General features: G+C 44.0%; 1 protein-coding gene across 1 annotated transcript in view; it reads left to right on the plus strand.

The window, feature by feature from the left end:
- The window catches only part of reln (reelin), a gene marked incomplete at both ends in the record, with an annotated part of 87,679 nt that overhangs the window by 15,479 nt on the left and 49,732 nt on the right, over window positions 1-22,468 (plus strand). Inside the window, 2 exons of the mRNA XM_079223044.1 lie at window positions 2,551-2,658; window positions 17,547-17,685. Coding sequence (XP_079079170.1) covers window positions 2,551-2,658; window positions 17,547-17,685 — 247 coding nt within the window. The remainder of the gene's footprint in view (window positions 1-2,550; window positions 2,659-17,546; window positions 17,686-22,468) is intronic.

The raw sequence follows: 22,468 nt of genomic DNA on the forward strand, positions 1-22,468 counted from the left end.
CTTGTTTTTTAATTGTAACCTTGTGCCCTTAGCTTTGCCCCCCCCCCCCCCCCCCCCCCCCCCACCCCAACTCCCACATCAAACAGAGTGCAGGCACACTGCTGCAAGGGAGCATAACATGCATGAGAAGGGAGTAGAGCATTTTTACCATGATTCCTCAAACGGGAGTGAGGCGGAGGGAAAGAAGCTGGGAGAGAGGTGTAAGCGGTGGATAAAAAGAGAAATAGCATGGTGGAGGCAGAACATTTTTTTGTGTGTGTGTGTGTGTGTGTGTGTGTGTGTGTGTGTGTGTGTACGTATAGCTCATATGCCAGTGTCTGCGGAGAGTAATGGAGTGTGTGTAACCTTGCAGGTCAGTGGAAATGCAGAAATGAGCGTATTGTGTGTATGGAAGCTGGTGAAGCCTGGTCCAACTTACTACATTAAAACCAGTCCATTACTCCATTACTACTGCATCTTGCCATGGCCTTGGATCAATACAACAGCATGTAAACACTGATAACCTGGGTCACCACACTCTGGAAATGGATTTGTTGAATAGGTAATGTATTCAGGAAAGCAAAAATAGCATAAAGAAGGAGCACATGTATGCTCAGCATGAGCATGATAATTGCTTGTTTGAATGGAAAGACCTTTTCTCTGCATTATGTTGGTGTTGCAGTTGTTAGAGGTGCACTGAGGAACATGGATTGAATATGATAATATATCCGTTGCCAAGCAAAATATCTCTTTCTCACAATACAGCTTCTTGCTCATGCTGGAACAATATTGCAGTGCACACAGCTGACAACAAGAGGAATACAGATATATTACGTGTTGCTCACACAGAGCCATTCATACAAAAGAGAAATATTTGCAAATAATTAAGAATTTATATTATTAAGCTCCTGTTTACCCTGTTCACCATGTTTAATTTTGCTTGGATCATATGGCTTCACTGGGCATTTGCTTTATATTCAGAGAGAGTAGCTTTAACAAATATGTAATTTAATGTTGCATGTTAAATACAGGATTAGTGCTATATAGCTATGTCTGGATATAATAACGAGAGTTGTGGGATGAATTATTGAGGCTTTGATATGGAGGAGAGACGAGAGGGGGGAGATGGGCTGAACTGTGCTTTTATGACAAGGTGTAGCACATCCAATATACACAGACACATGCAGAACACACACATCCAGACACACACACACACACACACACACTCAAACGCTGGGCGCCTTGTGTGAGGATGTGTTAATGGAGTCACCGAGACGGACAGGCAGGAAGACTGGGCCACACAGAAGTCTGCACTGCCCAGATTCCCAGACTGAAGCACACCAAGCCCAGAAGAATGAACGCCCTGAAACCAAACCGACATGTTGCTATTCTTAAGGAAAACACACCAACGCCTCGGGTGCCTCCTCCATTTCCCATCCATTTTGTCCCCCAAAAGCGGGAGGGGGGGGGGGTTCCAGGGTCAGGAAATAACAATGCCTTCATCTTTCCCCACTGGAAAGGATTGTTTTCCTCAAAGTGTAAAAGTGTATTTTTGTGGGAGTGTGCTCTACTTTGAGCCCCAGACTGTTCCCCAGTGCTCTGATCTGTCTGGCTGGAAGGAGTCCAGTGGCTGAGCTCTTTTCCTCCAGCGATGTAGCTGGCTCTGTGGTCCCGTCACTCAGGGCCTTTGTTTACTGGGTAGATCAATAGTGAACTTGCTGCTGGATCCACTAAGCTGTAGATCTCTGTTCAGCTGGATAATAGACCTCTGGCAGTTCTCTACTCTTCTGTTTGTGGTGACCTGTGATTAATGGAGACTCAGCAAGGCTATCAAGGTTACAGCCAATTAACTCACCAATCTCTTCTCATATGGTTGTCGATGTGGACAGGCTTGGATTAAAGCAGTGATTTGTTCATGATGAGCTAGATTACGTTCTCGAGCTATTAGCAGTGAGACAAACAGTGATGTTTTGGATTGTTTTTTCTTCAATTACCTGAAAGTGACTCAAACCTCACTTTTAGCCGGCTATCGTGCGTGCCACTGTGTGTGTGTGTGTGTGTGTGTGTGTGTGTGTGTGTGTGTGTGTGTGTGTGTGTGACATTGTTGCTTTAACACCTGCTTGCACATTTGTGCTGCGCTCTCCGCTGCTCCTGCAGGGCATTTGGTCTCATGGGCCTCCCAGTAAATGGTCGCTTTACATTTCCATTTGTTAAAACCAGAGCGCTGTGCTCATTAGCAGCAGGATGTTAGGGAGCTGTAGTGTGTATTCACTTCCAGTCTTCCTGTCCACACGAATGTTCATCACACTAACTCATTATCTGTGTAGCTTGCAAACGAAGTGTGAACATAACTTCTGACACCTTATCAGCAGTTTATTTACAGTTTATCTCGCTGTCCTCTTTTGAGTTATCAATAAAGGGTCACTAAGAGATGTGAGGATCATGTATTATATTTCATAATTTACATGTGTGAAACAATTGCTTTACGATATAACCGACTGGATGTGGAATAACAGAAACACTGCAGCTTGACAGTAATGTTATATGTCTTCCTTTTTTCTGTCTCCTCAGTTACCATCTCTACCAGTGTATCTTTTGATGGTCTGCTGGTGACGGGCCTCTACACCTCCACACCGGTCCAGTCGGCTCCCATTCCGGCGCCAGCGGCCTTTGGCTTTGGTGAGTCCTCATGAGATATCCTTGTAGGCTTTTCAGAGTGGTTTCTCCACCAAGGATCTTTGTGCCAACACAAATTACAAATTACTCATTAAATGCTGAGCTTTGCATTTTAGCACAAACAACCCAATCTTTGATAATGTAAATAGTATCTTGGTGCTGGGACTATGTAGTATCACGGCCAGCACGATCCAGCTCAGTTCTCCACATCCGTTCCCAGAATGAGCAAAAGACCACTTCCCCTCTCCTGTTGTGACAGGCCGTGATGAATGAGGATTGGGGATGATGGGACCATGGTTTCGGCCAGATGTGTTTTCATTGATGCTTGAGGGAAGAAAAACTGAATATGAGATGAGGAAAGGATATTGGGGAGCACATCTGCAAAAGTATGAGCCCTCGGAGAGACAAAACCAAACCTCAAATAACAAAGAAGAGAATATTAATGATCATCAGGCCAGCTGGTCAGATGTTGAGCTGCAGAAAAGTTGCATTGCATTTGGATTATATGCTGTATAATTTCAATCCTAAGAATTTGAAAAACAATTAAGTTAAATTGGTACCGTAAATTATTTTGATAAGTACAGTACAATGTGTATTTTTAGACTCTGATGAAGCATGTGCGGATGGAGTCCCTGTGTGCAGGGGTGGGGGGCCCTCTCGGGTGATGGATCAGACATAAAGAAGTCCTGTGAGAGCAGGGCTACTGGCCCAGAACTGCTGCCCAGCGGGCTCACTTATCCTGACTAACTCCACTGTTCTTGAGGCGCTGACTTCACCCCGGCCAGGGCAGCTCTTCTCTCTTGGCAGCCCTGCTTACTGGGGAGGCATCCAAGCAAGGATTGCATCACCTTTGCTACACTCTCATTAATTTGAAAAGTTTTAAGAGAAGGGCTGCACAGACTGATATGCAGCAGCTCGTGAAACTGTGAGCTGCTGCATGTTGTGTGTTTAAATAAGTCTCCAAAGCCTTCCGTTACGGTGTGTGTGATCTGCTGAGCAGCGATGCCGTCCAGGTTTCACAGCACCAGTCACTCAGTTAGTCCTCAGCTGAAGAGCTCACTGCGCTGTGCCTCTCTGCTCTGATTCTGCTGTGTGCTTCACAGACATAAAGGCAACACAGTGGGGTGATTCATTAGTGGGACTGCTGTCTCAATTACAGTTTTACTTTTCCTTTACTTTATTTCTCTGCACAATTATAAGGTAGATGGTATTTCCTTGAGATACCTGCCGCAGCCTTGCTGGTTCTGCAGACCATGGTTCATGGCACGGTGTCACATCTTTGGAGAGGAGGATCTCAGGCCTTGGGAGGACTGAAGAATGATGATCACACACTCAAACACAGAGAGAAAGGGGGAGGGAGAGAGAGAGAGAAAAAGAGAGAAAGAGAGAGAGAGAGAGAGAGAGTTTCATTAATGAGCTCATGGAAACCCGGTTATGCTGTGTATAACAGAGCCAATGCAAAATGCTTTGAAGATAATGCAGTGGAACAACAATGGAACGAGACACTGCTTGATGTCCATTGGTGTTGTGACAAATATAAAACGATCTGTGAGGACAAGAGGGTCATGTAACTCCATAAGGGAGTTTTACAATCCCAGTGTTTAGTGTAGAGGGCCTTACATAGGGTGTGCCTCTAATCCCCCTCAATGGAGGCATGTAGGGGACACAGCTACACATGGCCATATACACACGGAGAATTCAATAAAGAGATACCCATCCACTCTAACTCAATAGCACATAGACACAGTCCAGCTGCTGGAGCAGCAACTGGCTGGGGTAACATGTGGATGACAGATGTATCAGTGCAGAAATCAACATGAACTCCAGCAGGGGAGTTCACCTCACTGCACCGCAGGATCTCACACACAGGGAGAAAAATAGTGGCAAATCAAGATTGCCCAATGCCTTTGAGATTTGAAGTTAGACTTTTAAGTTTGTAGATCTTTAATTGCTGCTGGGTTGATGTCAGGGGAGAGAAAGACAATGACGGCAATATAGTGAGTGGAAGTGGTTTTACGGAGAAACAGGTAAAGGCTCTGGCGAGACAGAGAGGTTAGTGTGTGTGCACACTCTCTGTGTGGATGTTGGTGTGGTCAGAGCTATTGCAGACTGCCGGCCTCCAAAGAGACAATTCCCTGTGGCCTTCTGTGTCACCCTTCATTGCCTTTTACAGGAAACCAGTGCATGGCCACACTGCATGCAAATGCACGCGCTCTATCACTGTTCCTCCTCTTTCTGTGTCTTTTGTGTTTTTGGTCTGTCACATGCACTAATGTAGATACCCACACACACACACACACACACACACACACACACACACACACACACACAAACCACAGCATGGAGACAGTGGAGTGAGCATTTTATTGGCTTCCACTCCCTCTGAATAACACTGCACTTCACACTACATTAGTAATAAAAATGTCACTCTTTGAGGGAAAGACTTTTTACTGTGTCGCCGGAACACCCACTCATTGTCGAACTAACCAAAATGTAACGGAGCATTTGGGATGGTAATCAGTATAGTCTGAGGACTGCCATATCTTTGGCTTCTGAGCTTCCTAAAGGCAGGGGATCCCCCACTAGCCGCCGGGTGGCTAACCACAAACCTTTATGATGCTGTAATTGCTTTACTATGGCTAGTGCAAAATCAGACAAACTGGAGCTAAAAACAATGTTATGTTTGGGAGCCAGGCCCACTTGAGAGAGGCAGAACACAGGAGTGTAAATTGAGTGTGGTTTTTATAAATATGACCTTAATTAAGGGGCCCGATGAACCAGTCTGGCTGAGGCACAGCCGCAACACTTATTCTGTTTCAAAGTGTGAGGCGCTGGCATGAAAGACTCAATATGTCAATGTGGGATTAATTCAGTCACAATATACAGTTAATGGCCGAGGTAGAGTGTGCAAGGTGATTCGTTTCATTATTATCGCCTAGCATAGTTTGACAACCTAATTGCCAACCAGAGATCTTTGCAACATGAAACTGAAACTTGCGCGAGGGGATGTATAAACACATTGCCAGAAAAGGAACATGATTCTGAACTGACTCAGCTGCTGGAGAATTCCAACTTCTGCTTCGTGTTTTTCCGTCCTTTGACTGCTATTCCATTAGGAGCACGTTCTTTCCATTCCAGCCTCTTGCCTTTCTGTCAGGAACTCGCACAGTTTTAAAACTTTTTACGATGAACACAACGACTTTTGTAAATTGTCATCATCGTTTTGATTTATTTGGTTGGGGTTTAAATAAGAACAGTTTGTTGTTGTATGTCGCACAGCAATAGTGAGGTGATGTATTGGACTCCACACCGGGGCCTGTATGGAAAGAATTGTCACATGTGGTCTAATTTGCATTGCTCACTTAACGGCAAAATGTTTCCCATCACATCATTATCCATTCAAACACAAAGACAAGTATTCATTCTTAATGTCACCAGATATTCTATAATTACAATGATGAGGAAAAGGCGCTTGACGGAAGGAGAGCGCTTTGAAAATAGACAGGAGGGGGAAATGGATGGGCGAAAATGCCAACATGGGGCTAACAAAGTGTTTGAGATTAAGGGAATGAGTGTGAGTGGTGAGTGAGAGGAGAAAATTGGAGAAAGTATGAATGAAAAATGGCAAAGGGGGACCAATGAAAGGGAGACAGTATGTGAATGATATAAGGAGGGGGAAGGAGGGAGAGAAGATGAGAAGGTGGTGTTCCATCACTCCTTCTGACGGAGTGGCTGATTGGTGTAGCCGTGCCAATGCTGAGCCGCTGAGAAACCGGTCATTGATGGATGGCTCGTTTGCCGGGTGATGTTTATTTTGTCGTTAATTTGCATATTTGTATGTATTTGCGGGCGGTTGGCTTCTGCTAGCAAGGACCAGTCCCCATCTCAATATGATGGATCTGGCTGTCTGACAAAATGGACAGCTTAGTGACAGGGACATCCAGCCGACACTCTGTCCCCATGACGGATGGGCTCATGCTAACACACAGCACGATCAGAGATGAAATCCTGCTGCACCTTGACCTGCAGAGGAGGGGCCAGAGAGGGCGCCGCCAAAAGTGTAATCATACCATACACATATTTAACAGGACTCATGCAGAATTAGAAACATATGGAAATACACGACACAATCATGGACGTTCTTTCCTTCTCATCATGCACAATTATGCATTCAAATTTTGCTATCCACACACTCATCCATCTCAAGGCTGAAGGTCGGCTGTCTGTGCCCTCCTGCCACTAAGCCAGATTGAATGTCAGTCAGAATGTCAGACTATGAGAGATGGCAGCTCATCGTGTCAGTATTTACAGAGACACACTCACAGGTGTGATTCCTGCTGAACAAAGCCTTGTTTTGGAAGCAGTAACCGTCCCAGGGGAGCACAAGTGTGCTTCCGCATGCCTCTTCCATCAATGGCATGAGGAAAAAAACTGAGATGGAGATACTGTGTAGGGAAAGATGGAGGATAAAGAGGAATGCTATAGAGAGAGGGTGGTGCTGGGAAGAGAGAAGGGGCGAGGGAAGGGGTTCCCATGGGGGAGAGGAGCTGTCAGTCCCTAGGAGACTTCAAACGCACTGAAGCCCTGTGATCAACCTGCTCCTTGGCTCGTTGCTGACAGCTCCCTGACTGCGCCGCTTAGACTCCTTCATGCACGCACACATACACACACGCAAGTGCACACTTGCTCTCACGCTCGCTGATTTATCCACTCATACCACAACACATTCAAATTCCATTGACATACACACAATCATGCTGATTCTCACATGGAAGATGCGCTTCTGTGACACATTTGCTCTGACATCCAACCTTGGACTCTCCCAAAGTTCCCCTGTTGCAACTCTGTCAAGGACACTGCACTGTCCCAAACTGTTGCTCCGGATATGTGGGCTGAACAGAGGGAAGGTGGTGCTGGCGGTGATGATGTTGATAATGATGATGATGACTTATCTAAGCCATTACTCCTTCTCTGCTCAGAGCTGAGGCACCTAAAGGCAGATCCCTCCTGATGATGAATTCATTAGTGCAGAAGATGAAATGAGTTGTCGGGGGCTGGGTTATGTATGGGAGGTGATTTGTGTTCTCTGCGGCACAGTGTTAGATCAGACTCGCGATGGGTCGGCTTGCTGTAAATCTCGCTGCTTTGCTGGCACAGGGCTTTCCCACCCTTTGCGCCCAGACTGAGCCTCTGTTCTGTCCCTCACATTGCCCGGCGTGTCCTCCCCCACCAATCTTACAATGCTTTGAAGCTGCTAACAGGTGGCTAACCATTTGGGTGCTCTCAGAATCCAGAGGAATGCTCGTGTGATTATGCATCACAAGTTATGAAGCTTCCATCCATGCACAAAGTCTTTTTAGAGGCAAAAAGCAACCGCAATAAGAATTCAAACAGAATACAACGCAATCCATTATTAATTCAAGGTGAACCCACAGCAGACTCTGGACTAGTGCATTAGTGTTTGCCATACATCCCAACTGTGCAGGTCTTGTGTCTCAGGTGGGATGGTACAGTCGACCTGCCGGAGCACTGCTGCTGGGAATTACTGGTTAACTAAATGCACACTAGCTCTCTTGGAAAACATAGTCCCGTCTTTGAACTCCCACGGCTTCACTAGGTGTGCTTACATTTGTATGTGGTATTCAGTATGTGTGTCTATGCTCATGCATGTGTGTGTGTGTGTGTGTGTGTGTGTGTGTGTGTGTTTATATTAGCTTTTTGTGGGAGCATACACATGCTGAGCATTTGAGTGCTTTTTCCTTTCTTCGCTGTATTTGCTGCATCCAAATGTATAGTAAAAAAGGTCCAGGGTGACCAAGAGAGCAGAAATAGGGGAAGGCAGGAGCTGGACTGACTGATAGTGATTTCAAAGTGTTGTGTGAGATGTTAGCCAGTTTCTTTTATTTGTTTTATTTTTTTATCCTGCAGGAGAGAGCAGCAGGCGTAGGCTGTTCCTCCCATGTGTGGTCTCTCTTGAGCAGAGCAATGTTATTTTCTGCCATGCAGAGAGGTTGGTTGCATGCCAGAGAGAATGAGAGTGGAGAGAGAAATAAAGATAGAATAAAGACAGAGAGAGCTTTGACTAAAAGACTGCTCAGTTTGACACATTTCTGTGAACACTAGTGGGTTTGCATCATTTCAACAAAAAGGCAAGTCGACTTTGAAATGTGTCTTTGTTGTGTTGTGATATAAAACTCCTTATACTCTATACCTCCACATGCACCTTGCAAGTGTGTGGGCATCTGTGGGTTTGGTGTGCAAACTGCAAGAAAGCGATTTTACAAAGCCTTCTCCACAAAGTGCATACCATCCAGGCTGCACTCTGAGGTCTATTCATTTTTAAAGTTCCCTTGCAGAGAGTATTAGAAAAAGTGCTCTCTCTGACTCTGTAAGATGAGGAAGCTTAGTGGTTCCACCGGTTTCTCCCTGTAGGGCCCGGCTTGGATGTGGCCTTACACTCTCTAAAAGCCTCAAAGAAGAACAGGAATGCTCCACTGCCTCGCCCATTTTATTTATTTTTTTACATCACATACAAGTTATCTGTGAACAACTCACCCAGATCCAACCTGACCCATATTTTGGCAGCAAAAATAGTTGGTGACCTTCTCAGTGTTTCGCCCTCCTTACGAGAGCCAGGCTGTTGCCGTGATTAGTTCACTGCCTCCCAGCACTCCTCGTCAGCCCAGGCTCAGCTCCAGCCTCCTCCATAAACACATCTAGGTACACACACACATACTATGGACACACACATGCACTTGCTGCACATGCACCATGCTTTGCTTCCCATTGGCTCCTCACCTGTCGCCCCAGGTCTCTATCTCTCATACTCAACATGCGTGTCAGGACAGAGCCTGCGAGACCCCGGCCTCACCAGTTTGTTTGTTTGCTGCATTGACGGGTCAGCAGGGACGTGGGTGCAAGAAATTAGCACAAGTCAAATCAGATTAATTAATCCCCAGCTCAAACTATTAGCCGAGGAGTCGTGTTGAATTAAAAATCAAATTAGCCCTGGCACCTGCTGTTAAAGCTGTGGTGTGTGCCTGCCAAGCTACAATGACACACACCCACAGAAGCCAGCCGCTCATGGGCTTCACTGATGGATGGATGGATGGACGGACGGACGGATGGACGGACGGATGGATGGAGGGATGGAAGAAGAAATGGGTGCTGGAGGGCTGGAGGTGTGGGGGAAGGGGAGTTTGGTGACTTTGCCACCCAGTGTGGTAAGCATATCCTGGGGCACTGGGGCTGGCTGTCCTCCACTGGGTGCTGCTCCACAGTCCTCACACCTCGAGCACTCACTCCAGTTAGGGCTCTCAGCAACATTTCACCCTGATGGTTTACATAACACGCACACACACACACACACACACACACACACACACACACACACACACACACACACACACACACACACACACACACACATCTTGAGCCTGGGACTGAACCCAGTTTGACACGGGCTCCTGTTTCTCATCTTGACTCTATCAAAAACATAAATGAAAATTCCAGTCTTACACAACTTTGCAGTTTTGGCCGTCGGTACTATCAGTGAATCGTTGATTTCTAAGAATGTGGCAGCATTGCACAAAAAAAGAGTCCACCCCAGCAAAAAACTTGAAAAGTCTAATGATCAAACATGTTTTAAACATTCCCCCTGGTCAGTCACGTACAATACCATAGTTGTGGTATTCTTACCAATTACTTAATGAAGTGCCAAAACAATAAAAACAAGACATAATTCGTAACAAACTGGAATTTTCCTTTCACAATGTACTGAGTGCATGCACATGCTTGTGTACATGCACTTGTGTATACTATATGTGTGTTTTCGAGTATGTGAGTGTGTCTTTGAGATGGATGACAGAGCTATGCAGAGACGTAGAAGTCTCATCTATCATACAGGGTGGGCCTCCAAAACACACAACACTTGTTTGATTCAGAGCAACATTCATTTCAATTATGACACATTAGTTCAGGGGGGTATATTATGCTCCAGTAGTGCTCCTGTATTCCATTCATCATTTACGCGTGTGTGACTTGTAGCTCTTGATCATTGAAAGGAAGCAGTATAACAGAAGAATAAGCAATAATTTAACTTAGTACTAAGTATTTGTTTGACATAATTGTTCACGTATGACCATATGTTGTTGTGTACAGTGCTGTTTCTCTTTCAGCTGGTTATAGCCATAGTGGCAGCTCTTACAATGAGCCGTGGCTTTGTGTGTTGTGTGGGTGTGTTTGTGTGTGTGGCCTTGCCTTCAGGAGTTTATGGATAATGGATGATGGATGCTGTGAGGTACAATGGAAGCCTAAAAGAAAGAGCAGTTGTTCTGTGAATGTATGCATATGGACAAAAATTGGTCTGATGCTGAGGTGCATGAATACGGACATTTTATCTGTACACAAATGGCTTCTTTCACAGAACGTACTGTTCACACATGGAAAAACATAATAATGTAAACATATACATATGCACAGGAAGCCTCTCATATACACGCGTGTGCATGCTCACCTACACACACATACAGCTCAGCAGACCTCCAGGTGTCCTTTACTGCCACTTCATTCATATGGCAAACCTCTCCCACTCACATTTTCCCACAGAGTCTCCTACCCCATTTCCCCCTGGCCACATGCATCTTTCACCACCCATATTAACACACAGCTTCCTTCTGGCATCGCCTTGCCGGACCCCTGCCATCGCCCCAACGCTGCCAACCCGTCTCCATGGTAGCGTGATTGGCAGATGCTGCGATGGATGCTCGTTTGAGCCAATAGCAGATGAGAGTCAGGTTGTCATGCGCCGTGAGACCGCACAGTGGCCCGGCTGACCAGCTGAGGATGGTGTTGAGAAGAGGCGGTGAATGCAACGCAACGGGCGCACACAAATGCACACACACATAGCATGGGATCATTCAGCAGCACAAAGCATATGGGGTCCCTACTCAGGCTGTCAGTACTGTTGTGATGTATCATTTATGTCGCTATTGTGTTGACAGAGGCATTATTCTGTCTTTTGACAGATTCCCATACATTCACAGGCTTTTAATAACACATGTTAATGCTCCAACAGGTTTTAAGAATTACCAAATGAATTATGAGCCTTAAATGTGCTTGCTCTCCAAAATGATCTGGGGTGGTAACATTGGATTGCTAAATCCAAACAAGTGGGATAATGATCCGTGCTTATAAGGCTATTATCTGCCTATCTGAGTGTGCACGTAGTAAAGACACACACACACACACAACAGGAGGACAAAGATGTGCATCATAAGCATTAATCTGTTCTCTTCAAATTAGATGCACATTTCTGTGTTTAATCAAAAAGTATATAGTGAGCAGTGACAAATGTATCCTCATATGCTTGCAGCACATTACGCTACTTCATAGGGATTCATTTCATTAACGCTTCGGGCAAACTGCTGTGGATACACATGCATTTTAATATTCTGTTTGTGGTCCTTTATGTATATGTGTGTGCAGATGTGCAGAGTGGAATTTATTGAACATGAATTCATTAATAACAATTAGACCAGTTTATTAGAAAAAAGCAACAAGCATCCAGATTCCTTTGAACCTTTAGGATCGAAGTGCATTTTCCCACTGCCTACCTGTCAATCAGAACTCTCACAAGAAAAACATGTTAACTGTCTTGAATGCATCTTTGAAACCATTTACCGGAAATGAACAGAGTCGATTCACACACACACGCACATATCAGTCAAACTAATCGTTTTCCTGTTGCTCTCTAAGCCAGACATTGCTGAAGGACAATTGGGGAATGAGTGCCAAATCCAGTAGCGGTTTGGTGCTGACCAGATGTCAAATGGTGTGTATAAACTCTGAACGATTCTCGTAAATGTGCATATCAATTTGAATGGTGCCTCTCGAATCCTCACAACTCTTCCACCAAACCTAACTATCAGCTCTCATGCCAGTGAGACCGGCTCCTGCTGGTCCTACAGTGTGAAGTCGCTGCCAGGCTGAGCCACCGATTGCCCATCTGCTCCATCGGGGAGAATTCTCACTCCATCTATTTGACTTGTTTTGAGCTTGGCTGTGGAAAAACACATTAGCTTTGCAAAGTGAGATATAAAGACAGATAAAAAAAGGCTGTGTCCAAACAGAGAGATGTTAAAGAGGACACGGACAGATGTGAATTGAAGTGTTTACATATTTAAAAGAAGAAAAACCAGACGGAGGGGGAAAATGTGGAGAAGTCTTTCGAGACATGGGTGGACTGAATATGAATACATAAGAGGCGACAACTTCCCACTTCCTTTTTATAGGGCGCTTAAAAAGATTCACTACAATTACCAGCAGAGATTGATGTTAGGGTGACAGCCCGACAACCAACACATGACCCTTAAAATCCTGACACACCCATTTCCTGTGTGTCTCTGTTTCTGAGTGAAGTTGTGTGTGGGCATGCCCAAGTGTGCATATATGCATGTGTGTGTGTGGGTTTATATTTATGAAACATGCTCTGCCCAGTCACACCGTGGGAGTTATAGCAGGTCATCTTCCCTTGCCATTAATCACTGCCGACAGCTCATAAGTGCCCAATCTGCATGTGAAAGACCCGCATGAGTTTGAATGTGTGAGTGTGAGGATGTATTTGCATGTGTGCATTTGAATGTGAATGTGTGGTTGCAACAGTCCTCCCAAGATGACCCCCCCCCCCTCCCTGTGGCAACTTATTGAATCAGAAGTGGCCTCTGCTGATTCTTATCCAACATGCAGCATGGTGGCATTTGCACTGCAGCTACAACTTCTGTCATTGTTCTCTCATTAGAGATTGTTCTTCTCATTAGGTGAGTTCTGCACCCGGCTGATTGTTTGCTAACGAGTCCCAGTGTGGCGAACAAACATCACAGCTGATGAAGCATTAAATGTGCCCACTAAAATTAAATGTTTGCTTTAATTTTGTGTAAAGAGGTTAAACGTCAAAATGTAGCAAGTTCTTCCTATCAATCACCTACTTACTGTGTGTTTTAACGGACCTACGTCAAGTACTGCGATTTGAGTAAGGGAGGGGCGAGTGTAAAAGAAGAGAAAGCACAAAGTATAATTACAGAATAGAAAACAAGCATTTAAAGCAAAGATGAAATCAGTCAGATGAGATGTCGCGCAAAAAATAACTCAGAGGTCAACAGAATGAAGAATGAATTAATAAACAGTTTTTTAAGTTGCCGTGACCCCAGTGGACACAGAAAGGGCTTTGTTATATATTTTTTATTCCACAATGACGAAAGAACATTTGTATTTCTCTGCGCATCTCCCTGGACAGAACCAGGAATGTTAGAGTTCTCTTTTTTCTGCCCAGGTTCACTACAGCTTGTTGCTTTACTGGAACATTTGGGATTTGGATCTCGTTGAATAAAAGTGATATTTTCTCTCTCTCTCTCTCTCTCTCTCTCTCTCTCTCCCTCTCTCTCTCTTTCTCTCTCTCTCTTTCCACACCCGGACATGAAAGGGAATAGTTTCGTTATTTGCATTTTTACGCCTGAGTGTATTTTTCAAGTGGGAATAGAAATTCTGTGAGCGGTGTCGATTCCCAGCGCTGCTGTGTCCTGGAGTGCATCAGTCTGCCTTTTCATCTTTACCCTAGTCTAACTGCTCTCTGCTTCTCTTTCTCTTTAGCCATATCCTCAGTTCCTCCCTCTCTCTCCCTCTCTCACTGTCTACTGCTCTTTTCTTTATTTTCCTAATTTTCTCACAGTGTTATGCTGATTTTCAAACACTGAGTTCCGTGTTTGGTTTCACTTCTTCCAGTATTCGTGAATTTTTCTATTCAAGTCACAGTAGCTTGAGGTGAATTAATTACGGTTGTATTACAAGAGTGTTTCATCACTGTAAGTGAAAAAACACTTAAATTGTTGTTGGTGCCCTGCCCACCTTTTCCTTTTGCTCAATGATGACAGACAGCGCTGAATTCCTTTTAACCGGCCACAGCCCGTTTACTGTGTCCTTCTGCTATCTCCTCTGCTCATTCTCCTGCTCAACTCCATCACCACGCTCTCTCTCTGTTTGTCTTCACAGCTTTCCAGATAGTGTTTCCATTGTCACGAGAGCTAAGCTTTTGTTATGCACATCTGCAGGGATTCTTAGATTGCGTCACGGCAATGTGGTGAGAAAGATTCACAGTGCTTCTCCTTCTCTTCCTCTGCCACAAAATTGGACATTTAGTGCCAAATCTGTTGTCTTGAGACCCTTGGTTGCGACAGTAAATAGGTGGCTCATAACAGCAAGGAAATTGTTCTGGAAATGGCACTCTTTTGTGTCAGAGGGGCTTAAAGAAAGAGAAGTATAGGTATATAGGTATGTCAATGCATGCTAGCCTGAGTGCTATGTACGAACAGCACAGAAGCAATTTCTGCTTCCCTGGATGTCGGCGGTAAAGACAGGCTGCTGAGGAGATCTTGCCCGGGCAAACAGCATTGCATTAAACCCAAGACCGTTATGTGTGTTTATGTGTGTTTCCCCGTGTGAGTGTGTATGTGTTTTCTTAAGAGTAAATTGTGGACCTGCCACAGAGAGGTTGAAGCCGAGGGAACAGCAGCACTATTAGTGGGTGATTACATCTCGGTCTGGTGTTCCACACCAGCAGCTCCTTAGCAATGTAAAAGGCGGCGCTGCTCGACACCTCGTAAATCTGACGCACAAGGCCCACACGCTGCGCGCACTCAAGCATAATGATACAATACGTTTTTGTCACGTGAAACCTTTTAAATCATGTGATTATTCAGTTTGAACTCTAGTTAAAGAGTTTGATGTGTCTCACCGTGATGAGAACAAGGAAACCTTTGCAAAGCGTAAACAAATAAATGTGTGTCGCTCAATTTAAAAACAAGCTTGTTTTTTTTCTTTCTTTTTTGTCCGGCAGCAATGTTAACTTGGTTTGTTTGGCCCGTGGCGCACACATACACACATCAACATAAATTTCATGCAACGGTACAAACAAGCTCACACACACACACACACACACACACACACACACACACACACACACACACACACACACACACACACACACACATACACGCACACACACAAATACACACAAACAGCTGGCAGAGTTAAAGAGAAACATTTATGGTGCTTTCGACATTGTGTGTATTTATGGATGCAATCTGTGCAGTCAAATTCATTACTGTCAGAAATGGGCGGAATTATTTATCTTTAATTAATTAGTTTTGAACCACACACACGCACACACAATCTTTACATATTGATTTGCACATTGATTCAGGGGATATTAAAGCTCCAATGTTATTAATCATTGCTGATTAGGTGTTCAGTGAGCTGAGTTATGATTAAAGAGAGGAGAAGAGAGGAAAGTATTGTGTTTTGCAGGTTATGTCGAGCAGAGGCCAGACACCAGAGCACTGCAGCTCAGAGCACATCTTCATGCACAGATGGGACATCACATACATTTTTAAACTTTTTAAAATGTGTTTTCTCTGTGAGCACTGGACCACACTATGTTGACTTTGTGTTTTAAAATGATTACAAATGCTCAGATTGCTGTCGAGGAGATGCACACTTGTTTGTGGACAAGTTGTGTTTGCATTTGTGAGTCACATCTCAGTTTGCCACACTGCTGTTTAGCTACAGTACATTATTTAACTGTTCTGTATGTCTGTGCTGTGATTGATGAGGACGGCGTCCTGCCCTTGCCCTCTGCGATATGAGGAAAAGATTATGTGACATGATGTCATTCCATCGGTGCAATCATAGCCGGACACAGGCCGTCATTAATAAGAGCATGTAGTGTCACAGGGAGGGAGAAAAGAAGGAGAGGGTCAAGAAGAAATACCTAATGAAAGGAGAGCAGGAGAGAGGGGAAAAAGAGCAAAACAGAACCGGCGGATGAGGCGTGAAGAAGAAAAATGAAAGTATGATGCCGGTGGATTGAAAAAAATATCAGTGGAATGACACAAGATCAAACGAGTGAGTGAAGAAACGAGAAGCAAACGAAAAGAACGGCGGATGGGATAAGGTGGATATGTGCAGTGTGCAAAACTGGAGACATTGGTATAGATATCAATACTCTTATATCATGCAGGCCATGTGGCTCTCTCTTAGTGTATCTGGTCAAATCCATTGGCTCGTCACTTTATGCATTACCGGTGGTTACAGACAGGTGTTACTTTGTGATGTATTTCCTTTTTCGTGCTCTGTGTCTGAACACATATTATTGCAGTATTTTAATTGCATACAAGCTGATAGATTTGACTTTGCTGCAAATCACCTTGCACAGAATATCATTTTTCATTTTGATATGACTTTCATTTCATCATCAACCCAAACAGACGTACTTGAAATACTTTTGGTAATCCATCACAGTGAATATCATTATTGTGTTTTGTTTTTGAGAAAGTATCGCTGAGTGTGCAGCAATGGACACATTATGTATTTGTTAATCTGCTGATTGGAAACCGGTGAAAGTTGGCAACCAAAAAGAAGAGGCTGTGAATTAAATCTAATAATTTACACCACATCCAAGTTTTATTAATTGTTTGCCTTTGGGTGTGGCTTTCTGACAATGCATTTTATGAAGGCAATGTTGTTCGGGAGGCCGATGAACACACACCACTGGCAGGCTATAAAAACACAATCTCATAAATGAGCTAACCAAATAATGATAATGTAATGTTTAAAAAGACAAATGCAGACATGACATGTACTATAGTTAATGACTCAAACCTAAAAACATACAAGTTGATTTTTAATACTGCAATGAAACAAATGGAAACTCTAGGGAAAACTCAAAAAATTAAAATGCATCTGATAATAAATTTAAAAATAAAAAAAAACAATCTTTAGTACAAATTCAATTATTAGATCAATAAATCTATTTGTCCTTCTTCTCCTCCCTCTTCCAGGTGTGATGCCAGAGCGCCAGTTTGGTGGAACCCAGTTTGTTTGCAGTGTGGTCGCTTCCCATGTCAGCCACCAAACCTCCACCAGCTTCAGCTTTGTCTGGATCGCTCCACCGCCTGGCACTGGCTGTGTCAACTTTCTGTAAGTCATGTGCGAGTGTGTGAGTGTGTAAGATAATTGCTGAGGGAGAAAAGGACAGACCTCAACAGCTGTCACGTGTCTAACTCAGACATGGAAGTCGTTAACTGTTATATAAATATCCATTATCGTTGTGTGGCTGCATATTGACCCAGTAAGCCTGAGTGAGGTTTATCAGCTGACATCATGGGCGTTGTTTTCTCTGTCAGCGACACGGAATGGATGTGAAAAGGCCATCCTTTTCAGCGAAAGCATGCATAATGACTGGAAAGAGGTTAAACTGGGGACAGAGATGGTGTTTGTGTGTGATAGTACTGTACCTTGCTTGACATGCCTGTGCAGTGTGGTAAGTGTGCATGTGTGTGTGTTTTAATTAACGGATGTATCCCCATCATCTCATTCAATGGGCTCGGTCCAGGTTCTCATTGGAAAATGTGTGAGTGGTTGAACAGATCCACCCATTCCCCGAGGATGGGTGTCTCACACACACACACACACACACACACACACACACACACACACACACACACACACACACACACACACACTAACTCACTTCATAGCAAAACTGAGACGAATAGTCAATAATCCAGCTAGTATTCCAGTATTCCAACTATACATAAAATAAGGATTTTCTCCAACACGTGGTGTTTGCTGTCAGATCTAAGAGCCAATCAGCTCTCTGATGTGGCTCTTTCCCATCATGCACTGGGCCACGCAGTCGTTGGAAAGCAACTGCGGCGGCTGACTCTGAAATCGACGGCGACTTGATCTCGTGAGAGTATCGTTGACCACGTGTGCATGACGTCAGAGCAAGTCGAACACAAATCTAACCGGCATGCATTGCGCGGCGGTCGATTCTGCGCAGAACTGGCTCATCTCGAACGAGCCTATTTTCTAACTACGGATAGGTGGAAACCATCCTGTAGACATGACTTTTTGATACACTGCCCCCTACAGTTTGGGAGAATATTTATGGGCCACAAGGAGAAACCCACACAAAGCACAAAAGCTGGTTTCCTGGTCACAATTCCACACCAGCTAATGTCAAAGTGAGACCATCTGTGGGAAAAGCACAAGTGGGGCTTGACTTGCTGTGTTTCCATGAAGATAACCTGCCGTTTGATGGGCCCAAGTTGCAAAAAGATTGAGCTTCATACGTTTGAGAACAGCCTTGGTCTTTCCCGTTTCTCATTTTCATTTCAGTTTTGTCATGCTCTCCATCATTTTCTCTATCAGTTGGAAACATCCTCTAACTGTCTTTCCCTTTTGTTCTCTTTGCTGGTGACTTACAGCCTCATGCTGATAATCAGTCAAAATGCAATTAACAGCTGTTGGTAGAGAAGTTTAGAGGAAAAGGGAGGACTCCAGTAACTCTCCCATGCAAAGCCACAGCAGCACATTACAAAACTCTTTGAGAAATTCAAGCACATACATTGTAATATTTGTATATTTGACCAGGGTAACATTGTTATCATCATCTAATTGTAATGTTTGGATAGTCAAATCAAACTGCAAACTAATCCCCTTGTTTATTTATTTATTTTTGAATTGCCAGTCATCGTCTTTCAAGATTTGAAAGACGTTGCAAATTGCACATCAATGTTTCATACACAACTAAATTAAACATTTTTGCAGTACTATTCCTCAATGAATTTCTGGAGGGACACGATAGACTATCAGACAAAAACTTTTATGGACAGACTGACAAAAAGGGATTCAGCCGGGGAATTTGTTGAAGTGGAGCTGCCATTTACACAATATCCACAGAGCCAAACAGATTTACTGGCTTTTTTTTGTCTGCCAGCAAACACATTTACTGTTGAGCGTGTGTCAACTTACGAGGATTGTGCGTTTCCTCAGTATTTGTGTGCCGTCTATGCGTGTGCTGTGTGTTTGCGTGCGAGTGTAAACCACGGAGCAGCAGTGTGCCAGTGCTGATGACAGTGCGACTGGCAGGGGGCCACGACTGTATGACAATAGGGGCCCCCAAGGCTGACCTTATCAAAGTCAGCCAGTCACACTCCAGCTGGCGGGAGACTGCTCCTTTCACACACACCCAAACACACTTACTGCACCCTGTTCCAGTTCACGGCTCCCATCTCCACCAGTGGGGTTCAGTGACCTGACACCGGGAGGAATTCAACAGGAGAGGCCCCTGTGACCGAAAGCCAGGGCCACATTGGGTGCCATATTGTTTTTTTCCAGCGCTGAACTGTCAGTATTATTCCTCTTGAGGTTGAGATCAGACAACTGTCAAATTTTGTTTCCGTCATTTTTTCTTCTTCTTGTTTTTTAATTTTTTTTCATGAATTAGCTCACCTAACAAGTGTTTTCTAGCAAACATATATGTGTCAGTGAAAGGGCATTTGTCTTGACCATACACAATGTACATATTGCAATGTCCTGCCCTTGTCCATAGTATTCCTGCCCTGATTGATACACAGACCTTTTTCCAGGGGCCGTGTCCATGGGTGTTTAAATTAAAGGCACAGACATCCTTTGTCCTTCACTGGGCTGGAGCTGGTCGGCCACTGCATCAATATAGGGCCTGGGAGCAGTTTTATGGGCGATATTGTGGGAGTGTTCCCAGTAACGGATCACTAGCAGGAGTGTGATGGAGTGCAGTGACGTTGGCATCCAGAAGAACTCATTTTCTGGCTGGCTGTAAATTGCCATCTAAAGAGAAGGGAAGGCCTTGGAAGAGAGGAGGAGAGGAGAGGAGGTGGAGGAACAGGGAGGACACACACACACACACACACACACACACACACACACACACACACACACACACACACACACACAGCCATGAGTGAACACTAATCAAACAATTCAAACTCAATCTAGGCGATTAACAGAAAATCAATCAGCAACAATTTCAATATCATTTCAGTTGTTTATTGAGCAGCATGCCAACAAACATCTGCTGCTTCCATCTACTTAAATACACGAACAAGCTGTTTTTCTTTTTTATATCACTGTAAATTGAAGATGTTGGTTGTTCAACAATATTGAACAACACAAACATGTTGCCTTTAGATCAGAGATTGTAATGTTTAGATTTAATTTATGTTTTCTGACATTTTACAAACTTAAAAATTAATTAATTAATTGATTAATTATAGAAAAGAAAAAAAATCTGTAATAAAAGTGATCATTAGTTGCAGCCCTAATTTAATACACTCTCAGAAGTTATACCTGCAGCTATCACGGTGAAGCTGTGGGCCAGGATCAAACCTTTTCTTACATACAAATTTTTTTTTTAAAACAAACTCAAGCTTGAATGATTTCATAAAACACAGTTGTGCCCCACTTTTTATTCTTCTTGCTCAGACATGACAGTCCACGCCACTACACAATCTACTGAATGCTTTGCTGCACTTAGCAGAGGTGAGAATGGTTAATAGCTTCCTCTGGCGAATGCATAGATGCACTGGTGTGTCTCGTCCTTTCTTTGCCTTTATTCTGCTTCACTTACAGCCCCAAGGCAGTCAGTGTAGTGTGTGTGTGTGTGTGTGTGTGTGTGTGTGTGTGTGTGTGTGTGTGTGTGTGTGTGTGTGTGTGTGTGTGCAGCATGCGTCCATGGGATGTAATTTGTTACAACAGCTACCTTTAGAGAAACATATTCAACAACTCTTAGCACTGTGCATAAGTCTTGCTTGTGTATGGGTGCTACCTGGGTGTATCCGGGTGTATTTGTATACACACATGCAGCCTTGCACAAACATATCGTTGTGTGTGTGTGTTGGTGTGTATGTGCGTGTGTGATGTGTTTTGCTCTGTCCCCCTGTGGGACTCCGACAGTTGGAGATTGCTCTAATTACTGCATATGATTCTCCTTCCCAAAATGTTCCCCTGAGCAGATGTACGTATGTCTGCTTATCTAATGGCACACTGTTCCTTTATGTCATTGCATGCCATGTTTGTGTGTGTTTTATGTGCATGTGTGTATATAAATGCATTTGTTTGCAATACTACTATTACTATATTATGTTATTGTTCTACATCTCTGCTACCTGTGGTTCCTGTGTGGAGTCCCAGACAGTTTGAATCCACTTGTAGGAGCAATCAGGAGGAGAAATCCAAATAGAGGGAGGAAGAGGAGGTGGCCACTCAAACACTTGCTTGTCTTGTTAGCTGTAATTAAAAAGGAATGGTTCTTGTGCTGTAATTATGCCGGCTGTTGTTGTGTTGTTGATACTGCCATCTGTTCAAAGTAGGCAGGTCTGTGTGAGCATGAAGTCGGAGGTACACACTACGGCATAGTACGTGGCTCACAGTCCACTGCTGCATGTGAACACAGCCTGGTTTGGCTGCTAAGAAGCCATAGCCCACCAGCTAGAACTCATTCAGCTGCATGTGTCCTTTTTGGAAACACAACAATTAAATCATATATAAAGTGATCAATTAAACTCGGGAGGTGGCCTTTCCATTTCATGACAATAATGTGTCCTTAAACTAAAGCAGTCTGGTGATTCTGACAGACAATTTTAATCTGAGGTCAAAGGTCAGAGTTCAGACGTCATGCTGACAGATGACCTATCTCACCCGGCACCTCAATTCTCCTGGTATTAGTCTTCTCCATTGATTTCCTATTTTTCAAGTCAATCTTCTGTTGCGTTTTAACATAAATTCACTGGTTAATGAGCTCCCCTCATCATTAAAGCTCCACAGTAGCCTGTGGCTGTGTGACACATTCACTGGAGACATTGGGCCAGGGAACATGAATGATTGGTTCAAGGTGATCGCATTTTGGCATTGTAGATGTAGAAATATGGGGTAGAAA

This window comes from Taurulus bubalis (assembly GCF_910589615.1).
Source record: "Taurulus bubalis genome assembly, chromosome: 9".
In the NCBI taxonomy this organism is placed as follows: domain Eukaryota; kingdom Metazoa; phylum Chordata; class Actinopteri; order Perciformes; family Cottidae; genus Taurulus; species Taurulus bubalis.